The sequence below is a fragment of the Mirounga leonina genome, unplaced genomic scaffold (assembly GCF_011800145.1).
Source record: "Mirounga leonina isolate KUSES-001 unplaced genomic scaffold, KU_Mleo_1.0 Mir_53, whole genome shotgun sequence".
Lineage (NCBI taxonomy): Eukaryota > Metazoa > Chordata > Mammalia > Carnivora > Phocidae > Mirounga > Mirounga leonina.
The window spans coordinates 5,275,725-5,301,778 of NW_023270807.1; the positions used below are offsets into that span (position 1 = coordinate 5,275,725).

At 40.7% G+C, this 26,054-nt stretch overlaps 1 protein-coding gene across 3 annotated transcripts in view; it reads right to left on the reverse strand.

Moving 5' to 3' along the window:
- Nucleotides 1–26,054, reverse strand: part of BTBD9 (BTB domain containing 9) — a 427,542-nt gene that overhangs the window by 114,224 nt on the left and 287,264 nt on the right. For all 3 annotated transcript variants that reach the window (XM_034991363.1, XM_034991361.1, XM_034991362.1), the window contains exon 8: nucleotides 2,747–2,936. In XM_034991363.1, coding sequence (XP_034847254.1) covers nucleotides 2,747–2,936 — 190 coding nt within the window. The remainder of the gene's footprint in view (nucleotides 1–2,746; nucleotides 2,937–26,054) is intronic.

Here is a 26,054-nt window from a genome sequence, read left to right on the forward strand (position 1 = left end):
ACTGTTCTCTCTTGCTTTAAGCCCCAGTGACACCTTTTCCTGGGGTCAGATCGAATATCTATGATTGTTTGGGTTGAGCTAGAGGTCAAGGTGGCCTGGCCACACAAAGAGCCTGTTTGTCCCACTCTGAGTTGTCACCTTGGTGGTGACCTCATGTGTTCCTGCTGAATCTAAAATTCTAGATCTCCTACTGTACTTGCTCTCTTGACAGACTACCTCATCTACACATTTGATCTGTCAAGGGACGCTTATTCTGAGTTGCTACAGGCTTTATATGGCAGGGGAGGCTGGGAGAAGACAGCATGTAAACGACTATAATACAAGTACGACAAATGCTCCAGTAGGAACTACGTACAGAATGTGTGGGGATCGCCGAAGACGGAGGTCTGAATCCACCCAGGAGATAACGGGAGGTGAGGGAAGCACTCCCGGAGGAGCGGAGTCCTGGAGGGGGAGTAAGAATCAGGTAGGAAAGAGGTGATGGGAAGGTCGTGAGAGACACCAGCAATGAGAACAGTAGGTTCCAAGAGTTGAAGGCATGGAGGTGAGAGAGGAGGTGAGAGAGGGGTGGCGTGTGCAAAACTGCAAGCAGCTGGACAGGCTAAGCCAGGCACGTGTAGGGGTGGAGAGAGAAGCAGGTGACAAGGCTGTGTAGACAGAAGCAAGTCAGATTGTTCTTAAATGCCTTTGTCCGAACTTTCTCCTGAAGGGGTGTGACCACATCAGATCTGGGGTGGGGAAATGGCCGCAGGTGGGGAAGGACGGGCCAGATGGAAGTCTGGCCGACCAGGTGGAGAAGAGAAACGACAAAGGTACAACTGTGGTAATGGCAGTGGGGATGGGGAAGAGCAGAAGGCTTTCTGAGACATGTAAGAGCCAGTACTGACGGAACTGGCTGAGGAGGGGAGGTGAGGGAGAGGGGGGCATTTGGGAAGATTGCCATGTTTGTGGCTCAGTCTATGGATAGATGGGTGGTGCCACTGAATGAAACGGGGGAAACCTTAAGGTGGCTTGAGCAGAGGAAGGGGGGATAATGGGATTCCATTTCTGACATGTTGGTGTGAGAATCACACGTAGCACTGCTGGCGTTGGGGGTAGAGTACCAGGTAAGCAGACAGAATACAGGGAACATTAAAAGAGAGCGGGAAGAGCTACTAAGCTGTCAGTTTGCTTCCGTCTTCATTGACGAAAAGACTGGTCTTCAAATTAGCAATGGCAGAACAAACATAATAAAGAGAAAACTGAAGCCCCAAATAGGTGCAGTGAAAGAAAGAGAGTATCTAGTCAATTTAAATGATTCCAAGTCTCCTGGCTCCAGTGAGTTACACCCCACGCCTGCTGAAAGAAATTGCAGATGTAATCTCAGAGACACGATTGGTAATCTTCAAGAAACTGTGAAGACTATAAGGAGTGCCAGTGACTGGAGAAGGACAACGGTTCCCCAGATTTGTAAAGTGAAGAGGGATAGACTGTAATGGGAAATATTTAGATAAATTTCACACCATCTATGGCAAAAATCCTAGAACGGCTTAAATAGATGGCCTAGGACTGCTCTAGTTAACGCATGCAGCTGAGAAAAAAGGAAGGATGGAGTCTTGTTTTATATCTGACGGAGGTTTATCTGCACTGGTAGCTTGCCCAGACTGACTGTGGCTTCTCTTCCCCCCTCCTGAAGCACCAAGCTGGTTTGTCTGGTCCACAGCATGAAGCCAAGGCTTCTCTATCTGTGTGATTGGTTGCCTATGTTACTCAACCCGTATGTGGCCCTTTATGAAAAGGGGTTGACAATTTAAATGAAGAAATCCACAGTCTGAATTCTCCCAGAAATCCAGCATCACTCATCAGGGTGGCCCCTGGGGATTGGCAGGCCGCAATAATCTCTGTGATTATTAGCCTAAACATCAATAAACCTTTGCCTATTAAAATCCTACTACCTCATTTTTTGTGCTTTTTCTCTCTATACACAATGACTTTAACATGAGAACAGGGAACAACAGAGCAAATGTAGTGGAACATGATGGTGGGGGGAAGGCAGTCATGTCCCACCGATATCCCCACCCCTGGCAGTCTCAGATATCATTGTAAAATACCTTATCTACTGTTAAACATAAATATATAACATAAATATATATACATTAGTCTTTCAGAGACCTCCTTGGAACCTTCAGAAAAAAGGCAAAAAAAGGGCAGCCTATTCAATACCCACATGGCTCTCTTGAACTACAAGTATATCCTCTGGGGAATGTCACCAGTCTCACATTTTAAAATTACATAAGCCCATAAATCAAGCAACGTTGGGTTAAAATTCCTTTCTGAAAACAAGACAAAATGAAATGAAAACCACCACCCAAAACCCAGATTTTCATTAAGAAGATTTCTTTTGTTAGTACCAGGTCTCATATTCACATATTTGGTTCCGATGTAAATTTATTGGAGTTGAAAATTAGTTTTGATTCTATATAACCTCTCCTGACATTATCCTCTAAGTCCCTAGCCAACACAAACTGAGACTGAAGAAGGAGGTGAGCCATAACCAGGGAGAGGCCTCTAATCTAGTCTCGCTGCAAGTCTAATTTTGGTGTATCCTCCCACCAGAAGATCCAAACAGGCACCCTGTATCTCCTTGTTCCTCCCCCTTCAATATTTAGAGCAAAGAACAGAAATGTATCTTCACTGAAGTTCCAAAACAGAATTTGCACGTGTGTCTTCCATTTCAAAAGTAACGAATGGAAAGGAATCTTCTTACCGTATTGACCCGATCATGTACGGCTGTGCCAGCTGAACCACAATCGCACCACTTCCCAGCTGATGACACGTATAGCCAGAATCCCAGTCATAATTCTTGGTGTCGCCATTCAGCAAGGCATTTCGGCTCCGACTGACTCCTTCAATCACACTGGCACAATCAGCAATTGTTGCAACATTCTCCACGGGAACTGTGAGCCCAACACAAGATTCAGCATCAAGATAAGGGAAGCCAAACATATCCTGATAGTGTGCTATGAACAAAATGAATTACTATCTCACATCAATGATAAAGGGGAAATTAGAACATCTTGATTATCTCAAGACATGAACACATTTTCCATGCCAAATTGCTTCAAGAAAAAAAGTTGAATCTAAGATTGGAACAAACCAAACCACATGTAGTAATTAACCCTGAAGTATCTTACTATTAAGAACCATGATACCCCATAAAATACAGAATGGATAAATACATTTCAAAATATTACTACAATGGGAAACTACACATTAACTGACCTTAATGAACTACAGTTATGTACAAACAGATGAATCGAAAACCATAATGTTGTTTTCCCAATAAAAAAAAATCTTGACTTCCAAAAAACCAAAAACCCAAAAAACAAGAAAAACACACAATGTTGAGGGAAAAAAGCAAGGCACAGAAAAACACAGATTATGAGTTCATTTATACAAAGTTTTTAAAAAGGCAGAACTAGAAATATGCTTTGTTTAGGGGATACATACATAAATGTAAAACTAAAAAGGAAATCCAGGGAATGATTATATGAAGTTCAGGATAATGTGTCTGGGAAGAGGAGGCTGAAGTCTTGCAGGGACTCCCACCAATGGGTCCAAATATGAACTGGTTTCGTTTCCCAGAGGAAATCTTGGGAGGGCTTCAAAAGTACTGGTTTTGTTCTGTTTTTAAGCCAGGTGGTGGGGACACAGGCGCTTGTTTTATTACTATTCTCTAAACTGTATGTACTTGTTACATTCAGTAAGTATCATAAATTTGTTTAGAGAAACATGATACACACATAGATTCAGTGTTTTAGAATTCACAAAGCAGGAAGATGATCTAGGAAATGGTACCAATCCCTTTTCAAAATACACTGCTGCTCTCAGCCATGACTTGTTTCCCTTTTTTGTTTGTTTGTTTACTATTCCAGGCATTTCAACACAGAAGGCTTTTCTCTTTGTTCATGAACTGCTATATTTTGAAACACCAGTTCTGTTTTGATTTTGAGTCTCTTTCTCTACTTCAAATCCGTATCAACCTGTTCATTTTTAAAGCCAAGGGCTTCCACAAAATGATAGCTATCTAAAAATGATGTAGATTCTCTAACCATGGAGAAGAGAATAATAAAAGGTAAGGGCCTTTTAAGTCCCTGGGACCTTTTCTGTGCATTTTCCAGTGTTGGGGTTTTAATTTAATTTATTATTCAACCCAAATCTACAATTAGGCCCAGCTACTTACCTTCAAGATTTGCAACTTACTTTATATAATTTTAAAATAGGTTGAAAAAAAGACAATTTCTCATTAAATATATACTGTACTTTTCAGTATAATATTATATACTCTCTGAAGAGAGTGGGTGAGCAGTACTACCTCCATGCCAAAACATTTCTACCTTGATAATGATGTGAAGGACATAATCTTACATGTATCTTCTACACGATGTATTTATTTTCCAAAGCTGGGCATGCCTGACTTGAGCCCTCATCTTCTCCAGCTTCACTAACTGCTTTGCTCTCTGCAGATGAGGAAGCCATCCACAGATAAAAAAGGGAGAAGGGGAAGGAGAAAGGGAGAGAGGACGGATTTCTGGTGACGAATCCCTTGACTACCAAGCTTAACTCCAAAGCAACAAGCAAACGCACTAGTGAAATAACCTCTAAGGATAGTTTCCTGGCAGAGAAGGAAGGGGCTCAGAAAGAAGTTCCCCAGGACTTGGAAAGACAAGGAAGGACTCTATTTGGAGGCTAAGTCATGGTACCTCTATTTCATGGAAAAGGGGGAGTACTGGGTGATTGGAAAGTGGAACTTAAGGAAGTGGCACAATGTGCATGGTAAATTGAACTGAGACATAAAATAATACTGTAGATAGGAGCCTAGGCTGCAGTAACAGCCTCCATTCTCCCTTCCACAGTGCACGTTTATTTATATATTTATGTATTTATTTTTTTGTGCACCCTATGGATTCAGTGATGATGGTTCTGCTCACTGTATCAGCCAAGGGCCTGAGTGACAGAGGCTTTGTATTCATATGAATTTCCTCAGTTACAGCAGCAAAAAGAAGAAAGAGAGCTGAGTCCTGGTTCTTAAGACCTGTCCCCCAAAGTAACACACATCACCTCTCTCATGTTCGAGTGACCAAGGCAAGTCACAGGGCCTTGCCTAACTTCAAAGGGGGTGGGAAAGTGCAATCCCGTTGTGTGCCCAGGAGAAGAAAGGAGAATGGTTGGTGAACAATATTAACATTTACCGCAAACATTAAACCAGGACGAAGGAACATTCAATAGAAAGATAAATCTAGTCCATTCATGTAGGGTTTATAAAATATTTCAATCCATAAACATGCCAAAATTGATTTATCCAGTCTCCCGCTAAGGGACGTTTTGATTGTTACCACTGTTTTCTTTAATTACGAACAAAGGAGTCTGTGTACATGGTAAGAGTTTCTTAAAGGAACACATAAGATATTATACATGTATATATGCATGAATTACACTCATGGCTATGAGTTACCTTCAATTTTCTTGGATATTGCCAAATTATTCACCAAAGTAGTTATAAAAATTCACACTCTCAACTCATTGCTCCACATTCTTACCAACTCTTGGTAATGCCAGACAGATGAGTGTGACATGATATCTTAATGTGGTTTTAGGTTTTTCATTTTTCTATTTGGTGAAGCTGCACAGTTTTTTTCTTTTTCTCTCCTCTGGAATCATTTACCTTTCTTCTGTAAACTACCGATCTTTACCTTTTGTCTATTTTTCTACCATCTTTTTAATTGATTTGTGGGATGCCAATCTTTTGTTGCTTAATGTTGAGATGAAATTAATCTTTTAAGATTGGTGCCTTTCCTTTCTTGTTTATAAATTCTTTCCCACCCTCAATTCCTAAAGATATTGTCCTGTATTTTATTCTAAAAGTTCTCAAATTTTGCTTTTTACATGTGGTTCTTTAATCTATTTAGGATTTATTTTTGGTATACTGTGTGTGACACAGAAAATCTACTTCCATCTTTTATTCTTAAGATGAGCCAATTTCACCACCACCATTTAATGAACTCCTGCCCCACTAACTTGTGTTATTTTACTCACACACAAAATTTTTATAGATATTCATCTTTTTAAGATCTATGCTATGTTTCACTGATTTGCCTAGCCTTGTGCCTTTACCATGCTATAAACTATAAGTTTATAGTACTCTTAAAATCTGATAAGTGAACACCTTCGTTCCCTCACCTTCCCGTTCTTTTCTTTTTTTCTTCCAAATTGTCTTTGATATTCTTGGCCCTTTGGGAAAAATTTTCATTTTATCTACCCTTTCAAATATAGTGGCATAAAAATTTTCATAGTATGTCCTCTTTTTCGTCCCAAATATTTGTATTTGTACCTTTTCTTTCTTTTTTGATCAGTCCTATATAGCTTGTCTTGTTTATTAGTGTTTTCAAAGGAGCAACTTTTGGTTTTGTTGATTTCTTTTCTTTATTTCCTACTTCACTAAATTCTGCTCTTCTTTTATTTTTTAATTGTTTATTTACTTTGGGGGGGAGAACATGCGCATGCGTGAGTGTGGGAGGGCGGGCAGAGGGAGAGGGAGAGAGACTCTCAAGGAGGCTCCACGCCCAGCACAGAGCCAGACATTGGGCTGGATCCCAGGCCGAGATGAAAACCTGAGCGGAAATCAAGAGTCTGACATTTAACCAACTGAGCCACCCAGGTGCCCCTCCTCTTATTATTATTATTTTTTCCTTCAATTCCTTTTAAATTACTCTGCTTTGTTTTCTAACCATCTGAAGTGAAACTCATTAACCTTTCGTCTTTTCATACAGTCAAAACTTATTTATCCACACTTAACCAGTTTATTCACCATTACTATTTTTTATATCCTCCTTTCTTCTTGGTACAACTTCCTTCTTTCTAAGACACATCCATTAGTATTCAGCAAAGTCTCTGTTTGAAAGTGCATTTTGCCACCACTCTTGAAAAGTAGGTTAATTGATATGGAACTCCTGGTTAAAAGCTGTTTTTCCTTAGCACTTTGATGATATTATTCCATAGTCTCCTGGCTTCTACTGTCAAGTCTGCTAAAGTCTGCTATCCCTCTAACTTGTAATTATTTTTTGTCTACAGTTAATTTTAAGTTTTTTGTTTTTGTTTTTGGTGTTTTGCAATTTTACTAAGTTGTACCTAGAGGTAGATTGAATTTATCCTTCTCAGGACTGAATATGAGCATTTATGGCTTTTATCAAGTCTGGAAAATTTTGGCCATTATTTCTCTGAATACCAATTCTCCCTCCTTTTCTTCTCTTCTTTTTTTCTTCTCGAACTCCTACTGGACCTCCATTGGAACTTTTCATTCTATCCTCCATGTTTCTTAACCTTCCTTTCATTTTTCTCTCTGTACCTCTTTTTGAAGCATTCTAGGCAATTTCTTAATTCAAATTACTATTTGTATTTACTCATTCCCTTTAGGTGTGTCTAATCAGCTGTTCAACCTGACCACTGAGTTACTGAAATTTCACTATTAAACAAAAACTATACAGTATTGAAAAATAAGTGAACTAGGGCTATGTGTATCAACCAGGGTCGGTCCCAGTAAAAGAAGAAAACTGGTTAAGGAAAGAGGAAGTAAGGAAAAACCATGAAATATGATTCCACTTCTGTCGTTTAGTGATGCATGCTTGTGTGGTGAGATCAGGAGGGAAACTCAGGGAATGGTGAACACTGAAATTCAGGAAGAGAGGGGGGAAGCCTCCAAGGGAGGGGTGCACACAGGGCTGTAGAGGTTTGGGAGTCTTCTCTTCAGTGTAGTGGTTAGCATGCCAGTGCTCCTATTCCCCAAACTTCACATATATGCCCTTTATATTCGCTTGTACATATGGAATTCTGTGGGTTTTTTCAAGTTTCACACATTTTAACACTGTTTTTATGAAAACCAGAATGATGGCAAGTCTCTGAAAGGATAAAACCCTTTATGATTATTTTGAATACTGAAACCCTCTGTAGCAGCTGCTAGGTTTTTATCAGTCTTTGAGGACTTTTCCTGAGTTCATCAGTCTCCATCTATGCAACCTTACTGCTTCACAATTGTATCCCCAGATATCTGATTTTTAACTAGTGGTCAATTAGTGTAGCAGCATAAGAGATTATCACAAAATCATTACTGGTATGGTTTCAAGCTCTCTGGAAAACAAGGCTGGGATAAGTGGTAAGAATTCCTTTTTTAGAGACACATTTATAAATGGGTTTATTCGAGAAGACTCAGTCACTGAAATTTTCTCTAAGCACAATTGCCCTAGTAATATTATCCTCTGATTCTCTGGAGCCTTGAGGTGATCTAACATATATGCTACATTGAAGAATTGTGCCTTCTTAACAAGGAATCCTCTGTCTATGAGCTGGAGGATAAAATACCACTTTGATCTTGACATAATTATTCATTAATGTTTATTAGTCCAAGTCTGGATCTACGATGTGTGCCCAATACGGACACACACAGACACATCTTAACATAAACACAGAGATGAACCATACCAGTAAAATCGACCCCAAATCCCAAATTTCCTTTTAAGAAATGGCTTTTGCTAGAACTCTACTGGCAACTTGATAAGCAACTGTATCTACCTAATAAGGTACAAAATCAAAAGATTACCACTTCTCTTAATTCTCATTCCTATTTTTTGATAATGAGTCAAATTAACAGTATAATGACCAAATCATACCAACTTATGGAAAGAAGAAAAGTACAGGGACCTAGGCACAAACCCAGCGGGATAATGACCTTTTATAAACAACCAAGATGACCCCATCATTCCAGCACTGTGCCAATTCTTAATATCCAGACCATTATGTCCACCTGATCTCCAATCTCCAATCACCAGAGATTGAGAATGTGAGTGTCGTAAGGTCAGGAGCTTTCCTTTTTCTCACTGCTCTAGTCCCAGCTGCCAAGCAACAGTGCTTAGCAGAGAGTATGTGTTAGGTAAATATTTGCTGAATGAATGAATCAGAGTGAGAAAAAAAAGGATGCTTACGTAGGCTGTAGCACTTTACCTTAATATAGTTCCTTACCAAAAGCTAGAAAACCTAAAAGTTACTGAATAAAGCAGAAAAAAAATGCTTTCTCAGTGAAAGTTTTCTTAGAAAAGTAAAGTATGATTAGTCTCTGGGTCTTGACCTAACCACTCAAAAGAAAACAAATATGCCCAGCACAGAAGAGTGGCTATGTATGCATCGCACGCACCCTCGGCCCTCGCAGCTTCTCCTTTCCTAAAGTGTATCCCATATCCACGAAGCTTGGTCACTCATGGTAGACTAAAACATTTTCTGATGGAGAAACCGCTTTGGGGAGAGGAGGAATGTCTGTAACAGTGTGGCTTTTAAAGAACAGAAAAGCTCTTTTATGCCTGTGGGGAGAGCGCTCTGCTTTAGTTACACTACAGGAGTCCTTCCAGAAGAGGTTTGTCCTAGAAGTCACTGCTGGGCTTACTAACACATAGAGACCACATTTTCCATTTCAGCAGGAAAGAGCTCTATTATTAATTCCTCTTCCTAGAAACACAAACCTCACCCTGCCTAGCTGAAGTGTCTAATAATTACACAATGGTTTGAGTAAGTTTTGTGGTCTCTTTTACTGGGAAAATTTAGGGAGTGATTCTGACTGCAAAGCACAGAAGCTGTTTTTCTTCTTCGTTGGGGCCAGCCACTCCCCATCTGAATGCTCATTACACTCTTTCATATGCGTCTGATAAATTTATTAAAAACGCCATCTGGATGGGACTTGGCTTTGTGCTCTTATTTCCAGTCTTCCAGTTTCCTCTCTCGTCCCCATGGAATTTCTGCCCCAATTTGTGTCACTTTGTTTACAAAACCATACTGCCCAAATCCAGCATCTTGTATCTGTCTCCTTCTGGTTTCCCCTTGTCATCCCTCAGCTACATACCTATTACAGTAGCCTGTGCTATGAGCAAAAGGCAAAGAGGAACAGCCTGGGCAGAAATTACTTTTCCCTCTCCATGCACATAGCAATTCTGCTCAGACAAATTTAATATGCTGCCTCTGAATGCAAAAGTTGCATGTTAACCAAGTGTCTACATTCTGCAAGTGTATGAATATTGGGATGACTCAGACTGTGGGGAACTGCAGAAAAAGTAATCTGAAAACAATTTTACTGTTCTCCGTTCATACGCCAGACCAGGGGTGGCCAACAGCTTGCCAGTAAATTTAATTCAGGAGTAATAAATTTTTTAAAAGGCAGTACTACTTCACTAGGACATGACCTGAGGACCACCTGTGCCAGCTCTATTTAAAGATAAGACTGACATGTTATTCAATTGTCTCCAGAGATCACCTTTGAGAGGTGGGGGGGAAACCGCACTTGGAGCGGATTTTTAAAAATGAAATAACACTTAGCACTTGCAGAGGATTGTCATCTTTGTAAGCCATACTGGTGTTAGGCTTCATTCAGTGTTTCCCTGGCTGTTTTTACTATCAACTGCTTTCTTTCCTTTTTTTTCTTTTTAAGATTTTATTTATTTATTTGACAGAGAGAGAGATAGTGAGAGCAGTAACACAAGCAGGGGAGTGGGAGAGGGAGAAGCAAGCTTCTCGCTGAGTTGGGAGCCCGATGTGGGGCTCAGATCCCAGGACCCTGGGATCATGACCTGAGCCGAAGGCAGACGCCTAATCATCTGAGCCACCCAGGCGCCCCATTACCTACTGTTTTCTAATAGCACACTAGTTCATGCAGCAAACAAGTGCTTAATAGTCTTGGAGTAGATTCTTCTCCATTGCCAAGATTTTCACAAAGAATTTCTTTCAAAAAGCCTACTAAGAGAAAAAAAAGCCTACTAAGGCTATTAAAGGCTATTAGTTTAAGATCACAGCCAGATATTCCCCTACATAATTATACTTTTTTTTTTTAGAGAGACAGACTGTATGGAGTGAGCAGGGGGGCAGGGAGGGGAACAGGGAGAGGGAGAGAGAGAATCTTAAGCAGGCTCCGTGCCCAGAATAGAGGCTGATCTCAGGATCCTGAGATCATGACCTGAGCCAAAAATCAAGAGTCAGACCTTAGCAGACTGAGCCAGGCACCCCTGAGCTATACTTTCTTTCTTTTTTTTTTTTTTTAAAGGGGACTAAACGGGGACTCACCCTAGGCACCTATCCCCAGGCCTACAAAGGAACTTACTGCTGACCATGCAAACTTCCAACCAAACTGTAATCCAACCTTCGGTCAAGTTATACAAAGGAAAAAATACCCACAGCTGTTATGTCTTAACAGCTGTAAAAGAACAATAGCTAATTAGAGCATAAGCCCATCATTCTTGGAAACTATCAGAAAGCTACCAAAATGTATTCCACAACACTGGCGCTAAGTTACATTAATTCCTAGTTTTATCTATTGGGTTAAAAAAAATCACTTTTCAATCATGTTATATCACATTGCTGAAGAAAAACCACTGACTATGTGGGACGTGCAACTTTTAAACTCCTTCCCCAAATTTTCCCCCAGTTTCCATCTCCGTGAGAGGGCCGCTTCCTAACACAGTTCCAAAGGATTCAGATGGGAGTACCTCTCTGCACCCACAGGGGGAGCCCATGGGAAGAAAGCAGACCATGCCTTTTGAATGCTGTGCTACCCCCCCACAATTCCTCCATGCCTCTTTTGCTTCTCTTTGCATTTCACTCTCATCTGTTTTAGGTAGTATGAATTTCCGTGCTCTCGTCATTCCTGTTCTGGCTCCACTTCTGAGACTATCAAGGTTGCCCAAATCACGCCATCTCCTGAGACTGCATGGGCTTTGACAGTCCTGCTGGACTCCATCCAGCCCGTAACACTTTCCCAAACTTCAAATGCGCCACCCCCTGGCCCCTTCCCCAAACATATGCAAGCTTTATAAGGCCCTGGCTCCAAACCCTTTAGAGGGAACGGCAGCTTTCCAGAAGATGAAGGGGAGAAATCAGAGGTGGTTATCCCCAGGGCCAAGGTGAGGTGGGTGGGGCCACTGGATCTCAAAGGCACAAGTTCACTGGGATCAGTGAATTCTCTCCTCACACCAGGGCCTTTGAAGGAAAGCATGGTACAGAACTAACTGTTTAAGAGGTTCACTCTCTTATGTGTGGCTCAAATGCTGGAGGTTTTAGCTGTGAAAATCTTCAATTCCAAAAGACCTTAAAGAATCAAGCATTAGATGTTTAAGAGCAGTAACCACTGCAGTGTATCAAAGAGGAATTCACTCTGTAGGTGAGGCCTTGAAATTTAGGACAAAGGCATTTCCAGGTATAAGAAAAAAGATATCCCAAACATCCAACTATGTGTTTGAATAATAGGCAATATCTCATTGGGGCGATTTTTTTCTTTTCTCTGGACATAATCTATCAGAGAGAGGGACTACATCTGCCCCCTACATCAGGACAAGTTACTCAAGCTGATATGGGGGGATGGGAGGGGAAGGAAGAGGGGGTTAGGGGTGGGTGGGTGGTGGGATACCTAACATACAAAGAGTCACTGAAACTGGTTTTGCGATTTTTGGAAACTCAAAAAAATTTTACAAAGTTATATGTAAAAGGTGTTTTTTTCTCTGAGTAGTCTAAGTTTTACATGGATTTATTTTTCCTCATGTCCTAAAAGATGTTGAAATCAACAGAATTATTTTTGTTCCATGCCACTGGTTGAAAGGTCTTATCAAGTCTTAAGGATTTTATGACTCAAGAGCTGAGAAATACTATAGATTGGGGGAGTGTTCCTCATTCACGCTGGGCATAGAATAAAGGATATGCCAAAGGTTGTTTCAAAGCCCCACAAAAGAAGCAGCAGTTTGCTCAATACTTTTTTGTAAGGAAGCTTTTTTTTTTTTTTTAACTATTCCTTTAATAAAGCAGTAACTTTCCTTTTTATTATAAGCCGAAGGATGCATCTGGTTCAAACTTCAACAATTTACAGTCAATGATTCTGGGATCATGGATAACTCTTGAGTCTTAAGCTCTTTTTTTTTAAATTTTTTTTTAAAGATTTTATTTATTTATTTGAGAGAGAGAGTGAGAGAGAGAAAGAGCACAAGAGGGGGGAGCGGGAGAGGGAGAAGCAGACTCCCTGCCGAGCAGGGAGTCCGATGCGGGACTCGATCCCGGGACTCCAGGATCATGACCTGAGCCGAAAGCAGTCGCTTAACCAACTGAGCCAGGCACCCGAGTCTTAAGCTCTTGAATGATATTTCTTTAAAATGCATCAATAACTATAAAATTTGAGTTTTTACTAAAAGTAGCTTTGGTAGTGAGGTGTCCCAAACCTGATGTGGAGCCCTGTACATTGTACAGAAAATGTCCTGATCGGATCTGTGACAAGTATGCAATTCTGCTTTGGCAGAATTTTCCTGCCACACCTTTTGGAGGCAGAGAGAAAAAGACTGTAGAGAACGCCAACTTCTCACATGTGTTAGCTCCCACAAACCATCCTGGAATGAGTTGTGTGAGAAGAATCTCTGAGAATCTCAAGGGAGCAAGACTGGAATTGAGAAGAAACAGATGGGTAAAGGTAAGTCTCAACTTCTGAATATTGGGCTCTCAGAATTGAGACTCTTTAATCAAACAACACAGGACGCCGAGGGGAAAACCTTGCCTCCTGGGCACTGTCCCAGTTTTAGCCTGAGGGACCAGCCCAGGGCTGTGGGGAGGCTGAGCAGTCCCCCGTGGGGGAGTGGAGGTGATGCCTCCAAGGCTGAACTTGGGGTCCCTGAGAGAATCCGGCTGCCCGGCTTCAAAGACTGACAATCAGAGTCTTCCAGGTGACCTGGGCCAACTCTATTCATACCTCTAAGTAAAGTAGTTACCAGACAAAAAAGCCTCAGCAAAACATACAATGTATACTACCTTCTGGAGGCCAAAGCTAATCTAGATTGAGGAAACAGAATCGTGCTATATTTTCCAGTAGACTTACAGTGTATGATCAAAAAAATTCTTGTCTAAAATAGAATAAAAAGTAATTTAAAAAGAGCCTTTTGCTAGTATTTTTGATTATTCTTTTAATGGTTTACACTTAGTGCTTTGGGAAATGAAAAAATGGGTTCAAGTATTTTTAAATAAACTTTATTAGGAATATTGTCAAACCTGTCTATTAAGCAGCATCTGATGTCTGAGTTCTAGCTCTCTTCATACCATATCTACACACCTGAAGCCTGAGAGAGGAAATGGCTGCCCTCCCCTGCCCGCCTTCAGCTCTGGCAGCCACGGGCCAGGCCACGCACCGCGATGCAGGCACCCGAAGAACCACCCTCAGCTCAGTAAATGGCTTCTTAGGCAATCTTGCGGAGGGCATTCAACTGCCCTGGGACGAGGTTTCTTCACTTAGAATAATCCCTTCTTCTCTCTACCTTATGGATACTGACCGAATAAATTAGATGCTTACAAAAGCACCTTGAGATTTTCAGAGATGCACACAGCCCAGGATTGGCACTTCCTTAACCATGAAAGCGCCAGGTTTTTGCCCATGTGGAATGGGTCGACGGGACCAGCGTTTCGGAAATCTGGGTATCACACAAGAGGGGATACTTTTATTCCCACGAGCCACTCTATAATTGTAAAAGAACAGGGGGCAAGGGAAGAAAGGACCAATAACAATTCTACCGACCTGCAAAAACCATTAGCGCCAGCTGGCAGTTTCAGAATAACCACAAAAGCAGGTCCTTCCGGTCGATATTTGCTGGGAACAGCAGTTTCTGACCTACTGAATCAGATCAAGATCATCTGAGTCATTAGACCAAAGAAGCCTCTGTGTGCTAACGGTACAGTGACTAGGGGTCTCTTGTCATTAAACGAAGGGGTCTGCCTGCAGCCTGCCTTCTAGGAGAGTCACTGCTTTGAGGTTTCATGAGCTGTCACAATGGAGTGAGCAAATCAAAACCCACTAAAGATATCGCAGACACAAATGGGCTTATACTTTGTCAGTGAGGCGGATGGTGGTGAAAGCCATGTGGCTGCCCCACTTTTCTTGGGGAAGGCAGGAGGGGAACGAGGCGAGAGGGGAGGAAGAGGGAGAGGAAGGCTTCCGTACAGTATTTAGATGGCCTTCAAATGTTCATAATTTCCTTAGGGTGTGCTCGTTGCCAGGTTGACAGATGTTGCTGGAAAACCTGTACTATTCTGAAGAAAGGCTAACCTTTCAAGAGCGGGAGCGGGGGAGGGAGGCAGCCCACACATTCGGTGAAGAGATGACATTAAACCGGACAGCGAGCTACCCTGAGCACGCTGCATCTTTGAAAGGCTGTGTGATAACACTGCCAAAGAGAACTGTCCTGGGAGAAATCTCATTTCACCATGGCTTTCCCTGCCATGAGTTTAAATTAGTTTTTAAAACTAAGTATTAGACTGCCCTAGACAAGTAACTGATTATTAATTATTGCTTTTTTAAACTGCCATGACTCTGAGGGATAACATTCCCCTAAGGGAAGTCATGCATCCACCATCTTATACGCTCTCCTAAGCGTTTGTCCACTTTCTTTTTCATTCTTTCTTCCTGGCTGTACTTCATGCATGAAGAGAAATGTGTTCTTCAAAGCAAACTGCCAATGATCTTAACACAGACTTCCCAACTGGGTGCAAACTAACATGCTTCTTCTGCTTGCTTGGCTCTTGACATTTCCTAAAGAGAGCCGCCCAACAGAAGATCAAGTCTGCTGAGCATTAATTTATGGGGACAAAATGGTACTTTTGCAAAGCCCTAATCCTGACCACCAGATAAGAGGAAGAAAGCACATGAGGGCTTGCCTGTTTAAGATCCTGAGTCCATCCTTCGGTGCAGAGGAATCAGCACTTGAAGTGGGAAGAGCCAGGGCTGGGAAGGAGAGGGGAAAGCCGAGCGGGGTAAGTAAGACCTCTCCTTTTCAACACACACTGCCTGTGTCCTCTTTCTGAGGAGGGCTGCGGCTTCTTTTTATCTCCAACATGGTTTTCTTGCATCCCCAACTCTGAACCTCTCGCTCAAAAATCCACACACTCTTGTTCATTAATGTGGCCATTAGTCATTTCTTCCTGTGCCCTTGGCTACACCCAGTGTTTTTTTCTCAGCTCTGATTAAGGAGCAAGTCACCTAATGTCTTCTCATGGAAGGCAGATTAACCAACCTATCCATTTAAAGATTAACAGTAATGTGCCATAAGGAAAATTATACCTCTAGCAGGAAAATCTGCAATTGGGGAACCATTTTACAGGATCACATTCATTTATATCAATTATCTTGTTTATCAAAGACAATGAAAACCAAACTGGTAGTAAAAAGGTACAGAGTGCACTGTGAGGAATAATTAGGTCTTACCCTTCCGGAGGCTGATAGCCATTTACCACTTCACTTTGGGAGGTGATGTTTACAGTGTCTTTTTTATAACTCTCTTCACATTAACTTTCAAATGTCAAAAGCAGGCAGTTAATTGTTTATTATACAAAATGTCCCAAATGTAAAATACTGAGGCATAAAATTATTATAACTGATCTACCGAAAGAAATCCTGCCTTTTAGATTTTCTAGCTTGTTTGTCAGTCTCTGGATCTCAGCTTAACTGCCATTATATGGACTGTGTGTGCCAGGTAGCTGCTGTCTGACAAATAATGTTCTCTGCGTGCCCTGTGTCCTCAGCCAAATGAGAAATAAAAATAACATGATACGAGAATTACTATTATGGTTTAAAGTGATATGTACTAGGAAGAATGGGAGATGTCGGAATTGTGAAGTCACGTGTTCTGATTTCATTCCGGCTGAGAGTGAGATTCAGAGACTCATGATGCAGTTATCGAAGTGGCTTGAGCTCACAAGAGTGGGTGTGCAACTGCCCATGTTCTCTAAAGCCACTGGGCATGGACACCAACACTCTGTGTCTGCCCCAGAAGTTCTCCATCACGGAATATGCACCAGCATGAGAATTTCTTCTGTATCTCCTGCTAAATTTGCAGAGACTGAATCCCCTCCCTCTGCTACCCAAATCCCAATCCTGCCCAAACCACCCCTTCTGCTAATCTCTTTTGTCTTTAGGCTGAAAGAACCCATTTTTTTTTTCTCTAGAGCCATAAGAATCAGACAGATGGGAAGGAGAAGAGGAAAGAAGGGAGGAAGGAGAAGAGGAAAGAAGGGAGGAAGAAGGAATAGAATAAAGCAGTGTATTTCTATGGTGAAGGAAAAGAGAGTCCAGTAAATCAGTTGGGATTAGGGTGGAAGTGAAGCCAGTAAATCTCCTTTATAATCTATTAGGTACAATTTATACAACAAAATTTTTGTGGCTAAGATTTAGTAAAATGGATGAATTGATGAAAATAGTTATTAGCTGACCCTGGAACTCCTGTTTACAGTCATCCATGCACATGATGGAAAACACACCATTTTGCACCCATAGTAGGTTAAACTTCTCTGGTATCACTGAGGTTGTGACAACCTGTGAATTTGTTTGGCTAATCCACACAACCAGGGAAACACTGGCAAGAAACCCATAGCTACTACAGCTCATCAAATCGTCAAAGTTATAGTTAGAAAAGAACCTTGAGAACCACTCAGTTCAAGGAATAAATAATTTATAACTTATTACATATTGATCCAGAAAACAGAAAAAGAGGTAAAGCTGCTCAAGTCATTTTAATATAACTTTGGTTGTAAAATGACTTAGAGACGGATCAAGAAAAGAAATTTACAGGCCCATTTTATTTAAGAAAATAGGTGTAGGGGTGCCTGGCTGGCTCAGTTGGAAGGGCATGTGACTCTTTATCTCAGGGTTGTGAGTTTGAGTCCCATCGTGGATGTAGAGATTACTTAAACAAAGAAACAAACTAAAACAAACAAACAAAAATAGGTATAAACATTTTAAAATAAATATTAGCCAATACCAAATCCAATAATTAGAAAATACATCATGTCCAAGCAGCAGTTATCTTAGGAATGCCAAGTATGGGTCATCATCAGAGCATCTATCATTTCAGTGGATTAAAGAAAAAATTCTCTGAGTGATTTTGAGCAAAGGGGTGTTCCAATAGGATTACTTTGGCTGAAGTGTGAGAGCAAAGAGAAGAACAAGAGAGGACGCTGGCAGAGACAAGCACAGACAGATTATGCAACAGTCAGGGAGATGGTGGTGGCTTGCACCAGGGTGGTAGCAGAGTGGCAGTGGCAAGAAACTCACTAGCAATGAGAGAAACGCAAGTGGAACAACAATGGGAGACTACCTCATGACCATCCAAAGGGCAAAGAGTAGAAGAGCGACCTTGCCCGCGAGTAAGGTGGGGAGGAAAAGTGCTCTCGTGCACTCCTGCTGGTGGGAATGTGAACTGGCAACAGCCAAGCAGGAAGGCAGTCTGCAGGATGGAGCAAATTAAAGACCTGTGCTTTAGTGCTCCGGGATCATACTCTTGATTACAGGTCCCAGAGAAATCCTCTTGCAGGTGCAAAGGGGATAGATAAAAGGACATTCATCACATCAGTGTTGTTTTTGAGAGCAGGAATCTGGAGGCAGCCTACATGTCCATCACAAGGGGAATGAATGAATGAAACAGGTGAGATAGTAACAGCACCTGCCTTACAAGACTGTGGTGAGGATTAGATGATTTTATGTAAGAGCTTGGAATAGCATCTGGCAAATAGTAAGGACTATATAGATTTGTTGATATGTTTATAATTATGATGATGGAATACTAAGTCACACTGAGAAGCAATGATGTATAGGTCTCAAAAACATAATATTGCTTGAGAAAAGTATGAAAAAGAGTAAGATTTATAGCATAAAGACATTTTTGAAAATTAAAACACATATACAAAACCTGCGAACATTATAGATTTTATAAATATATGTGCATATTAAGGATATAACCAGACACACTAGGGATGATGTCATAGAGGATAACAGAAGCAGGGTTCAAAGCAAAGAGGAAACATACATAAAATAGAAGGCCTTGCTTGGATCACTAAGGATGATGTATTAATGATCTGAGGTATATGATGAACACAATTATCTACACCCAAAGGATGCTTATTTAAAAACAAAACAAAGCAAAAAACAAATAGATCATTAGGTTAGTTCTTTCATTTTATAGCTGAGAACTCTGAGCCTCAGAGAGTGTCTTATTTCTTACATAGCAAATCGGCAGCAGAGTGGGAACAGGAATCTGGGCTAGTCTTCTGGTCCTCAGAATGCAACATGTCACTGTGTCCATTCATCTGTTCAGTAAACAGTTACTGAGTATTGGGATTCCACAGGCTGGGAATATAGCAGTGAACAAAACAGACACAGTCCCTTCTATTATCAAACCATGTGAATAAAATGTATAGTTACAAATGAGACTATGAATTTTTGAAGGGAAAAAAAAAGTCCGGATCTATTAGCATCATACAAAGAACTTTACCTAAACTGGGGGTAGGGAAGTCAGGCAAAATTTTTCTTTAGAAGTGACACTAAAGCTAAAATTTCAAGGATCAATAGGAGGTTACCTAGATACAAGGGGATGGGTGTAATGAGGTAAGGGTAAGGGACATTCCAGAGAACGGCAAGTGCAAAGGCCCCGCGGTCAGAGGATGCACTGGGCCTTCTGGGAATGGAAAGAAGGCTTGTGGCCTGAAGAGCAGAAGATGAGATGGAAACTGGCACCCGACGAAGCGAGTACACAGGCAGCAGACTACGCAGGCCATAGTGAAGACTGTGAATTTTCTCTTAAGAGCAATGGAAAGGCTCCGAGTGGTTCTGAGCAAAGTAGAGTTCCATCGGAGTGTGGAGAACGATGGGAAGGACTGGAGGGGGCGCGGGACCCCGCTGAGAGGACAGGCATGCCAGCGGTGCAGGAGAGACGCTGGTGGCTTGCACGAGGGCGTCTGCGGCGGCAGGAAGGGAATGCATGTGACATTTGGAGCCCAGGATTGGTAGAAGTCCTTTCTCTCATATAAAAATACCTCTGCTGATACATATTTTAGTGTGTTTCCACAGCTCACTGAGGTTTTACTGGGGTGTGCTTCCAATTTTTTATAACCAGTAAGTACGGAACATTCATCAAAGGATCACTGGAAACAAGTACGATAATGCTCCCGGGGCAACTGGTTCCTCGGTGTTGGGCAAGAAGGAAGGAAATGGGGCTCTAAGCCCTTTCCTAAACTGTCGTTTGCCGCCAAGACCGTTTCTCTGTCACCCCGCTTCTCCGGCCATTAGTAGGATGGTGGCGCGGGGTCAGGACGGGGCGCAGGGTCCACCTCCCACAGCCACGGGAGCTGCCTGCGGTGCCGATGGTTCCGAACTCAGAACTCCATCAATTCATATTTAATATTTTACAGAATCATTTCCTGAAGGCTCTAATTGGAACATCTAACACCTTCTGCACTTGTTATATCTCACTTGAGTCCCTCGATTTTACACTCCATTTTATTGCCATTTTAGTTGATTTCATCACAGCTTCATGGAAAGCAACTTCACTAACAACCATTTCCTGTCATTACGAGGGCAGAATTGAAGTAATCCCCTGCTTCAGTACGAGGTGGTTTTTATGATAATTTTACCACAGGTAATGTTGTGATTTCAAGTACATTTCTCTCCTGTAGCACAGTACCAGTTCCTGTCTTTAAAAAGATAAGTATCGAATGCAGCTATAAAAGAAACATACCCATCTTCACAATATTAACGAGCCAGTAAATTCAAAAAGATCGCTGCGTCCTGGACTGGTTCACCTACCAGGCACCCGCTATCATACAATCTCTTAATTTTACTCAAATCAGTGACACACCCAAGCCCTGTTACATTGAATTATGAGGCAGGAAAAGGCCATCAGGTTTAGAGGCCTCCTCCCAAAACATCTTACACAGCAGCCTGCTCTTACAGCCTCCAAATCCCAATGATTTCATTTGATTCATAAAAGCACAGCCCTCGCATTGCTATTTTAATAAATAAGGAATACTGAAAGGCCCCAAAGGCTATTGGAATCTTTCCTCCCAGTTCGCTCTTCTCATTTTCAAACATCTTCTTTGAGATATAATTGACACACAATAAATTTCACGTATTTGGAATGTACAATTTGATGAGTTGAACATATGTACTCATGCATGAAACTATTAGCATAATCGGGATAACAAACCTTTCCATCATCCTCTAAAGTTTCCTCATGCCCCTCTGTAATTCCTCCCCCAGCCCCAGAGAACTTGATTGCTTTCGTTACTATATGTGACTTTGCATGATCTAGAATTGTTTATAAGTGGAATCATATAGTACATACTCTTTTTTTGTTTGGTATCTTTCATCTAGATTATCAAGGACTCTTGAATTACTCAACAGAATCATCAGGTGAATCACTATACTTCATCAAGAAATTCCCCCACTTAACCCAGAAACAGGGATTTACCTTAATCTCATGGGCTCTATTTGGGAGCACTCGTGCTGGCCCTGCCCACTCTGCCTTGTCTCTCACTCAGGATAGGCAATGTGGAAATAGCTTTCTTGGAAAAAGAAACATTAATTCTTTTTCTGATTATAAGAGTAACACATATTCCCTGAACAAAATATGTAAATGCAGAAAATAAAAAAAAAATTAAAATTACCTATAACCTCACCATTCAGAAAAACTGTTAACATTTTTTTTTTTTTTAAGATTTTATTTACTGACAGAGAGAGAGAGACATAGAACGAGAGGGAACACAAGCAGGGGGAGTGGGAGAGGGAGAAGCAGGCTTCCCGCGGAGCAGGGAGCCAGATGCGGGGCTTGATCCCAGGACCCTGGGATCATGACCTGAGCTGAAGGCAGACGCCTAATCATCTGAGCCACCCAGGCGCCCCTGTTAACATTTTGATGTTCTTCCTTACTATCTTTTAATGAACTGTTATAGACTGAATTGTGTGTCTCCCCCACCAAGTTCATATGTTGAAGTGGTAACCCCCAATAACTTAGAATATGACTGAATTTGGAGATAAGGCCTTTAAAGAAAGATAATTAAGTTTAAATGAGGTCATAAGGATGGGGCCCTAAGCCAATAGGACCAATGTCCTTATAGGAAGGGGAGGAGACACTGGGGATGTGAGTGCATGTTGAAAAAGCTATTTGAGGACACAATGAGAAGTACCTGCAGGCCAAGGAGAGAGGCCTCAGGGGAAACCTAATCTGCTGACACCTTGATCTTGGACTTCCAACCTCTACAACTCTGAGAAAGTAAATTTCTGTTATTTAAGCTTCTCACTCTGTGTTTTGTTTTTTTTAATGGCAGCCCTAGCAAATTAATACATGCACATATAAAAATACATATATTATCTTTAATTTTAAAATACTAGCATCAATCTGGTTATAAAGATGGTATTCTACTTCTATTTTACATTACATTATGAGCATTTCTCTATGTTATAAATGGTTACATAGAAATTTTGATGTGTGGGGGTGCCTGGGTGGCTCAGTTGTTAAGCGTCTGCCTTCGGCTCAGGTCATGATCCCAGGGTCCTGGGATCGAGCCCCACATTGGGCTCCCTGCTCCGCGGGAAGCCCGCTTCTCCCTCTCCCACTCCCCCTGCTTGTGTTCCCTCTCTTGCTGTGTCTCTGTCAAATAAATAAAATCTTAAAAAAAAAAAAAAAAAGAAAGAGATTTTGATGTGTGAATGTGCCAGAATTTATTTCACTATGCCCCTATTGTTGGACATTCATATTCCTTCCCCTTTTTTGGTTATCATGAATAACACTGCATTGTACATTCATGTAAAAGAAATGCTGTACCTGAATATCTCCTTAGGATAAATTACTAAAGGTAGAAGTAGTAGATCAAAGGGTATTTTTAAGATGCTTCATTTATTGCCAAACTGCCTCCTAGAAAACTTATACATTTCTCAGCAGTATGTGAAACTGCCCATTTTGTGACAGCCTCACCCAAACTAAGTATTTTCATTTAAAACATCTTTGCCAACAAGACTTTAAAATGAAACTTGACAAGCTGATTTTCAAGTTCAATGGCAAAGAAAATCTGAAAGAATAGCCTAGAAAATTTAGAAAAAGAATACCTGTGAATGTGGATTTGCAATACTAGGCAGCAAAATAGATTATACAGCTGTAGTTATTTAAATGATGTGTCACAGAATCTGGAATAGATAGGGAGATCCATGATACCTGCTATTTTAAAATCAACGAGGGAAAGCATGAAATAATCAATAAAAGATTTCAGAACAACTGGTCACATATTTTAGAAATAAAATATGTGGTCCCTCAGACCAAACAGGATAAAATTTTTAAAAATAAAAATAAAATAAAATAAAAGGATTAAAGAGCTAAATAGTAAAAACACACACACAACAGTAAGAAAATGACAACCAGACACTGACAACTACAGAGAGGCATATTTTTGTATTTTGGGCTGAGGAGGGAGTTTTGAAGCAAGTCACAAAATCCAGAAGCAAGAAAAGAAATGACTGAGAGGTATGACTAAATCAAAATAAGGGACTCCTGGGTGGTTCAGTTGGTTAAGTGTCTGCCTTCGGCTCAGGTCATGATCCCAGAGTCCTAGGTTCGAGCCCCGCATCAGGCTCCGTGCTCCTCAGGGAGCCTGCTTCTCCCTCTCCCTCTGCCCCTCCCCCTGCTTATGTTCTCTCTCTCTCTGTCAAATAAATAAACAAAATCTTAAAAAAAAATAAATCAAAATAAAAAACTTCTCACAATAAGAACATCATAAAGTTATAAAGTAGCAGGGTGGGAGAAGATATTTGCAACATGTATAAAAGACAAAGGATGAATATCCATAATCTACAAATTAATAATAAAAACCACAAGCAATCAAAAAAGAAGCTGAAAAAGAATACGAAGATGTAATTGATAAAAAAAAGTAGAAATGGCCAATAAACATAGAAAGATACTCAAGTTTAGCAATAACTAGGCTAATGCACGTTAAAACGGATATATTTTATTTCACCATATATATTTCTGTTTTTTTGCTGAGAAATGATTGTTGTATCACTCATGTAAATGAAAAATTTTAAATTAAAAATATTTGCCAATAAAAGAGGCCAAAAAATCGTATCTTGTTTTAATTTGCATTTCTTTGATTATCAGTAAGGCTATACTCTTTCAAGTTTATTGACAACTATGTTTTTTTTCTTGCCTTTTTAATAAATTGCTGTTCGTGCACATTACCTGTTGGGAATTCATATTTTTTCTTACTTAATGAAAGCACTTCCTACAATATTAAAGACAATTACTCGTCATGAATGTTGCAATTATTTTTTCCCAGTTTGTCAAACACCTTTGAACTCTATTTATGGTTTCTGCCTTTGCTTTCACCCTGAGGAAGTAGCTCCTCACCTTGAGCTCAGATGAATTCTTATTAACAGTTCTCTATGGTTCTTTTGGAGTAATAATTTGTAAAATCTGACTCTTACTAGGAAACTATTTTGGTATATTGTATGTGGAAAAAACCTTAGGTAAGTGTTTTCAATTACCAACTGTTGCAGCATTTGCTATATTACCTTCTTTCTCAACTGCCGGGAAATGGCATTTTTATCCTGCATTACAGTCTTATATACGCTAAGATCTAATTCAGAGTTTGCTTAATTTATCTACCAGTTTATTTTTACATTTAATGTCATACTACTTTAGTATGTAGTACAGATTTTAATACCTGGTAATACTAGACCTCTCATTTCATTTTTTTCCCCCATCTTTGGCAGGGGGCGGGGAGGGATTTCCATTTATTTATTCTCTTGGAATTTTATTTTTTTTTTAATTTTTAAATTTTAAAATTTTTTTTTTAAAGATTTTTTTATTTATTTGACAAAGAGAAAGACAGCCAGAGAGGGAACACAAGCAGGGGGAGTGGGAGAGGGAGAAGCAGGCTTCCCGCGGAGCAGGGAGCCCGATGCGGGGCTCGATCCCCGGACCCTGGGATCATGACCTGAGCTGAAGGCAGACGCTTAATGAATGAGCCACCCAGGCGCCCCTCTTGGAATTTTTTTTAAACTCAAAGTTGTCTTTTTTTTGAAGCACAATTGGGATTCTGAATAGTCCTGCATTAAACTGATAGATTAAGATGGAAAGAACCAATATCTTTACTACTTTAAGGTTTTCCATCCAGAAATACGTCTTTCCAGTGTTTCTTAAAGATTTATAGTTTCTTCAATTAGATCCTGTAGATTTATTAACTTTATTCCTTAGTAGGTATTTGTTGTTTGTGACAGGAAAAAAAAAAGTTTAAAAATTCTGGCAGATCTCCCTGGCATGCTTACCTTATAATCTACACTTTATGAGTGCACATCATCCTTCTGCCTCCCACCTTTGTTCCTGACCCTTATCCCATCTCTAATAGCATAAGAAGGGTTCAGAGATGGGTGATCCTTGGTCATATGGCTAGGGATGGACTAATTTAAGGGAGAAGTATGGCTCATGGATTGTTACTAGGTGTTGGCAGTTTTTATTGCAATTATGAATGGAATTTTCCCTCCATTATACTTTCTAACTGGTTATTGGGGTTTTTTTGAGACCATCTGATTTGTATATATTACTGTATCCAGCTATATTCCTCACAGTTCTTATCAGTTCTAGTAATTTTTCATTTCACTTCCCTGGGTATCTTATCATATCACATCTGCAAATAATGATATTTGGTTCCTTTTCCTCAATATTTATCACACCTATTTCTTCTTCTTCCCCTCTACCCCTCACCAGAGCTTCCAGAGCAATGCAAAATAGCAGTGGTCATCAGGGCCACCTTCATGGGAATGCAACCTGTGCTTTCAGACAGGTCCTACGCTCAGAAGGGACCTGCACTTAGTTTAACTGTTCCACTGTCTCGGTCTTAAAATTCTTAATAATCTTACCTCTGAACTCTTTTTTTTTTTTTTTGAACTCATTTTTTTAAACTTAAAAAAAATATTTTATTTATTTATCTGAGAGAGAGTGAGCAAGAGAGAGAACACGAGCGGGGAAAAGGGGCAGAGGGCGATGGAGAAGCAGACTCCTCGCTGAGCAGGAAGCCTGATGTGGGACTCTATCCCAGGACCCGAGGGCCATAACCTGGGCCAAAGGCAGACACTTAACTGACTGAGCCACCCAGGTGCCCCTGAACTTATGGTTTTAAGTAAAGTCTGATGGGACAATGGAGCAAGCCTG